The sequence below is a fragment of the Etheostoma cragini genome, chromosome 5, assembly GCF_013103735.1.
Source record: "Etheostoma cragini isolate CJK2018 chromosome 5, CSU_Ecrag_1.0, whole genome shotgun sequence".
Lineage (NCBI taxonomy): Eukaryota > Metazoa > Chordata > Actinopteri > Perciformes > Percidae > Etheostoma > Etheostoma cragini.
Window position 1 is genome coordinate 15,488,783 of NC_048411.1, and position 6,132 is coordinate 15,494,914.

The 6,132-nt window shown below is 42.6% G+C and overlaps 1 protein-coding gene and 2 long non-coding RNA genes across 3 annotated transcripts in view; 2 read left to right on the forward strand and 1 right to left on the reverse strand.

The window, feature by feature from the left end:
• The first annotated feature begins 461 nt into the window (after window positions 1-461).
• Window positions 462-6,132, forward strand: part of LOC117944305 — a 17,208-nt gene continuing 11,537 nt past the window's right edge. Inside the window, exon 1 of the long non-coding RNA XR_004656542.1 lies at window positions 462-472. This is a non-coding gene — a long non-coding RNA (uncharacterized LOC117944305). The remainder of the gene's footprint in view (window positions 473-6,132) is intronic.
• Window positions 566-6,132, reverse strand: part of fam172a (family with sequence similarity 172 member A) — a 155,880-nt gene continuing 150,313 nt past the window's right edge. Inside the window, exon 11 of the mRNA XM_034870954.1 lies at window positions 566-2,978. Within this exon, the coding sequence (XP_034726845.1) occupies window positions 2,818-2,978 (161 nt within the window). The 3' untranslated portion in view covers window positions 566-2,817. The remainder of the gene's footprint in view (window positions 2,979-6,132) is intronic.
• On the forward strand, window positions 2,773-5,717 carry LOC117944306. Its single transcript, XR_004656544.1, has 2 exons — window positions 2,773-2,956; window positions 5,025-5,717. It is a non-coding gene; the product is annotated as an uncharacterized LOC117944306 (long non-coding RNA).

The following is a 6,132-nucleotide window of genomic DNA, read 5'->3' on the forward strand; positions in this document are numbered from 1 at the left end:
GTAATGACCAACAAGAGGGGAATTACTGTGTATAGTTTGTTTTCCTTTTTAAAACACTTACTTGCTCACTAACGATGCATTCCCTTCACCGATATTGCGCTGTTTCAGAACCTGACCTAGAGCGACAGGACATGTCTAAAATGTCAAACTTTTATCTTCCGCTTAAGTTTAAAAAAAACAACAGTGAAGTAAAGGAAATTTGGGGGTTCAACCTGTTCAGAAACATGACAAAAGACACTTAGAAATGATGTGGCAGCAAATGAATGAGTTGGTCTTCCTTCTCGGTTAGATTTCATTGAAGTCATGTGAGATGATGACTCAGGTCATTTTTCACTCGGTGCTCAACTTTCTCGTCCCTCTGCATTCGCTGTCCATCTCTCCTCCTCCTCGGTCCCAGCGCACCGGACTTTCTAGTGTGGCGGATTTCTTTTCCACATGTTGCTCTAACGTGCGCTACTCTGCATCGGCATCAGTGCATGCTTCTGCAAGAAAACCACGAGGGAATAAAAAGCAAAACGGAATCAAAATCTATAATAAAATAGGAACATATGTACTGTTTAATAAGCAAGTTGCAAAAGTTCGTTTTATTAGCTTTGGACAGGTTTAGAAGGTGAATTACAAAAATGAAATCAACTTAAAAATGATTTCTTAAGACAGTCGTTTAAAAGCAAAATGGATCAAAGGGAGAATGAGAAAAAAACATTTGAGAATATATGAAATATATGTGACCAGGCTGGACACGCGCAGTTATATGAAACCCAAGGGCTTATGCGATAAAACAAAAATAGTAAAATATACCATAAACCAGCAACAGTCTTCAAGAGCAATTGGCACAATGAGACCTCTTTTATTTGCAGACTGTGCTTTAGATTTAGGCAGATCTAACATCTTTAGGTTCATTCACATATGGCTGGCAAGGAGATTGTTAAAAAACAGAGAACAGAGTCTTGTTTATTCCTAAGGCAACAATGTACAAATTATGGAGAGAAAAAAATGAACTGACTGTAGCTGTAAAGCAGAAAGATGAGCAATGGTATCTCGAAACAAAACTCATCAAATCAAATAATAACCTAACTTCTTTGCTTTGAGATCTGAATCAAATTAAAAGGAAATTAGGCCTGCAACCATCAGCTACAGTTGTCTCATTACAGCAGAAAGATAATCCACAAAAGCCTTCAAACATAAACACAGTGGCAGGAGAGGCAGGATTTCACAGTGGAAAAGTTAAACAATGGGAACTATTTCAAGTAAAAAAAAAAAAAGGAAAGGTATATATTTCAGAATGTGTCTAAGGTATCATAAGATTTAGTATCCGGTTTGAGTTTTTCCTAATGTCCTGACACATTAGAAATGTATTCCATTAAGCCTGGAGTGGTTTATAAAGCACACCAGCCTCGTGGATTTTTTTTATCTTTATCATGCTTGTGTCACAGAGTCAGATTATGTGCAGCTGAGCGGGCAGCTGATTTTGTCACTTCTAAGCACACAAGAAGAAAACTTCTGTGGGAGGAAAAAGGGTAAAAAATAGATGTGTTACATTTCTCCAGCATCTAAGGAAATATCATTCAGGCTTAGAATAATATTGAAATCTTGGATTTCCTGACACGTGTAAGGCGATATATTGAGGCTTTATGAGTGTTGTGAGCTGACTTCTGGCTCCTGTTAAAATGAGATATCCCTCAAACCCATTTTGATGCTTGACTTTAAGTAATTTTAAATATGCTCACTGCCCGGAATTTTCCATATTCAGCACAGGTTGTGTTTGTTTTATTTGTTTCTTCATATTCAATCATCCGGAGACATCAATTTCAAGAATATCAAATTGAGGAAAAAAAAGACATATATTTAAAATAAACACAGAAAGATAGACTCGCCACACTTTTGCCAATCAATCCTACATGTATTCTAAAGCAAACACCTACAGCTCAAGTATTGGCTTAATGTAAAAGAAATCAAATAGGAATGTGTGTGTGAGACATTGCATGCAAATTAAGCTCAAAAGTAAAAAAAGATATCTCTTATTATAAGCACTGCAATCCCAGAAATATATGGCACGGGTTTGAACGAAATATTACACAAAGTTGAAAAGGAACCGTCTGGTTTAAAATCTGACTGCATGTGCAGAGAAGTTAGAGAATGAAGAAGTAAAAACAACACCCTTTGTTAAAAAAAGATAGAAAATGTTACCAGTTAAGAGGAAAAAAATAATTCGTGGCAGGGGGAAGATGGGCACTGATCAGGTTGAAATGAAGTTAAACCTTAGCAGAAGATAGCATACAGCTGATTTCAGAGTAAGCAGTCCAGGCTTTAGGACCATGGAGGAAAAGGGAGAGGACGAAGAGGAGGGAGAGGAGGGAGAGACTGAGCAGTGCAGACTTGAGGGCAGGCGGGGCATTAGCTCAGTTCAGGCTGATGTCAGGACAATTAGAGGTGCACCACAGCGCATTGTGCACAGCGCCTGTCAGCCTTAATCTGTGCTGCCGTGGCCCGTACCCGCAGCCAGGCCACAGCCCACGGGAAGCGCTAACACTCAGGCCCATATTGCTTTGACAGTTGCGCTCATCTAGAAGTAATGCAAAACGTTATTGTGATGTATACATGGTGACCCTGTACTCCTGTCTCTTACAACAACAAGGCCCTGCGTGTGCACCGCCACGGAGGCCTGGAAGGGAGAAATGACACTCAGGAAGAAGATGGAGGAGAGGAAAAATGAGGGAGTTTGGAGAGGGAAAAAAGTGCAGAGAGGATCTGGAACCTTAGCCCCCCCAATTTATTGTTGCCCCCCTCCCGCTCCTCTGGTTCATTTTTGTCAGTCCTCTACAAATCTTGGTGTTTGTTTTTGAGGGAGCTGCTGCGCGTGGTGACAGCGTTGGAGGTCTCCTCCGCCTCCTCATCCTCTTTCACCTCCAGGACCTTACTGAAGAACCTGAAGATGGTGTTGAAACTCATCCAGGAGGTCAGCTCATGCCGCTCTGTGCCTGCATGTAAAAGACACACACACAAACATAAGCATGAGCAGGGTTCACAAAGGACTTGCTTACTGTATAGCTGTTAAGGGTTAAAATAAAAAAGAGCATGGTGGACATTCTGACATAATTACACATGGAGCTCTGGATGCTATGCACCTACTGTGGCAAAGCAAAAGGTGAAAAAAAGCAAATGCTTAAAAACTTTAGTCCTGTAAGGCTCACTACTCCCACAATGCATTGCATGGCTCCATGCATGCCTAAGGCCTTATTATGCATGAGAGCCATGACAGCCTATGACCTACGAGTCCAATGGGACGGTTCTTAATATGTCATCCAAGTGGATACCTGATAATCAACACCACTGCACGTTCCTCTTTCCATCCCAGGCCTTCCAAAAAAAACGGAGTTATGGACAATGGGGGCACTAAGCAAAACCAGTGGAGCGGTAGTCATTCATTCTAAAGGGTTGATTGAGGATCGGTAATACAGAAGCGGGAGAGAGCTAACAAGTAAGCATATCAAGTGGGCTGGCGGTGGTGGGGGGAGGAAGCAGTGCTGGGTTTCTCTGTGACCTCCTCCAGGTTAGCCAGTTCCCAAGTTGGGGTCACAGTGGAGCTTGGAACCTGGCACACGCGCCTCAGGTTCCTGTCCGCCTCAGGGGTTACGGTATCGCTGGCCAGCTTTTTAGTTGATAGCTTGCAAACTCGATTGGCCGTTTCTATGTGTCTCCTACGCCAGCTAATCCTGCTACAGAACACCTCGGCTCTGCATCGGAGCATCCATGATGAGGACAGAACGTGGCTGCAGCTGTTACCCGACTCGTCTCCTACTCCTACTCGCTAACCATTTTGCGACAGCGCTAACAGATAATGACTTGTTTCTGCCGCCGCCGGCTTGCAGCTCGGCTGCTTAGCAACACATCTCTAACTGGACTTGAGAAGCCATATTGAGGTGCCCCCTTTTTCCCAAAGAGAGGATAGGTTTGCCGCAGGATTATATTAAGAGTTTTATCCCCTGATAGATGGATCTAAGAAAAATTTACATGTGTTTACAGACAGAGGGTTGAGTGAACACAAGCCTTGAAGTAATGAGTTTTTTTGGTTTTGTTTTTAATCCTTATTTGCACACTTCGTTTGAGTTTTCTTTTTTTCCTTTTTTTTGGACCTTTATTTGTTTTCAAGATAAGAAAATGAAAATGGTGTCCCTACGATTTTCTCGGGAGGATTAGAGAAAAGGATAAGCTTGGTATCTGAAATCAGTTAGGGTTGTATGAAAACAACAGGTCCCCGCAGAAAAAGGGTTGAAAACCACAACCCAAGTGGAGGAGTCAAATCAGTAGTGCATTTAAAAATACCATCTTACTTCTGCTCCTCTCTTCATTGCCTTTCTTCTCTGTGTACATGGGTTGGCTATAAATAGCTAGACTAGAAGGCCGCAGGGATACAATAAGGAAACACCTTTAAGGCTCTCTCACCATAGACAGGCCTCTGATGACCACTGCTCTGACCCCATGTTTATTAGATTGACCCCTGCCTGGACGCATTAATGGAGATGGTGTGTGTGCATTTGTGTGTGTGTGTGTGTGTGAGATTGTTAGACCGGGGTAAGTGTGGAGTCTTTGGCTGAGTGTGGATTTGGGTTCTTTTGCAGGGGGAGTGTTCAGTTTGTGTGTGTGTGTATGAGTGCATGTGTGTAATTTGTGTGTACGAGTATGTAAGGGGGCTCTCGATCACTCCAAGATAAGGGGCTGTGCTGCACGCTATATAGCAAGCAGACTGCAGTCAGTGCCTTGGGTCAAATTTACTGGCCTGGCAATCATGGGAGTCAATAACCCCGCGCTCTCGGTGACTGCTACCTGTGTAGGGCCCAACACAACACCCATCCTGGAAAACATAGACACAGCCCTCTTACACCTCTAATCTATCATTTATATCCAATTTGAGGACACTGTGATCTTTTTTCCACCTCCTCCTCCTCCATTTTCCCCGTCTCATCGGTCTCTCCCTCACTAGTGTTTTTACATCTGTTTTGTCCTTTTTTCCCCTTCTCTCGCAGAAGCGATCAATGCCGCAGCGCTCTCTCATTCACCCTGAACTGGTGGTGAACTCCTCCGGAACGCCGCCAGCCTCTCCACCCTATCCCATCGCAGTCCGGGGTCACCAGGGGGGCGTCTCTGTGCCAATATGCAGATGAGCCTGTGCCCCTCCAATGACTGGTGTTAAGCTCCACCCCTCTATATGGTGGAGCGCCCCCACCCACCCAACAACACTCACACACAGAGAGACATAAACCCACTCTCACACTAGCTTAAATAGGCCTTTAATAGCTTCTGTCCACTCTTCCTTTAATAGCCAAAGTGTGCCGAACCTAATGGATATTGTCAAAGCTGAGATGTGACGACTGATTTAGAGGAGGAACCCAGATGACCAGGCTTCACTAGCCACTAAAGAGAGAGAAAGAGAGAGAGAGAGAATTACCTCAGCTATGTCACAAATTACAGTAATATCTTTAAAAGATATTGGGATCGATGAGGTGTCATCTGGCTGTATCTTGTGTGTAAAGTGAACCCATAAACAACCAATGAGCACTACTTTATCCTCAATTTAAGTTCTTACTATTAAAGTTTTTCAACTGCTAAGCAGATTTTCTTTTACAAGCGATTGATTTCATGTATTGTTAAAACAAGATATAACGGCTCCACTTTAACCAGTTTAATTACAACTTGTTATTTAATTGATCAAACTTTGAGACTAAAGTGCCGAGTGTATTTATGTGCTGTAAATCAATTAAGTCGCATGTGCTAATTTTAACAAGATCATTGTAATTGCATTCAATTAATAAAGTTTATTGTAAATGCAATAATGTCCTCATTTGTTGTAAATGCAATAATGATGTTACTGTGTGCTCCATAATATTGGGTATTGTCATGGGAAGTGCAGAAAAAAATTCTCTTTACTTTCACAATGTGTTTGTAATTAGCATTAGGCAATGGCAAATTAACAGAGATTATTTCTAGTAGAATGAAGACGGCTGTAACCTTGAGGTGAGGCAGATTGCACGCACGCACGCACGCCCGCATACGTACACAAACACACACACAGACAAACAAACACACACACACACACACACACACACACACACACACACACACACACACACACAT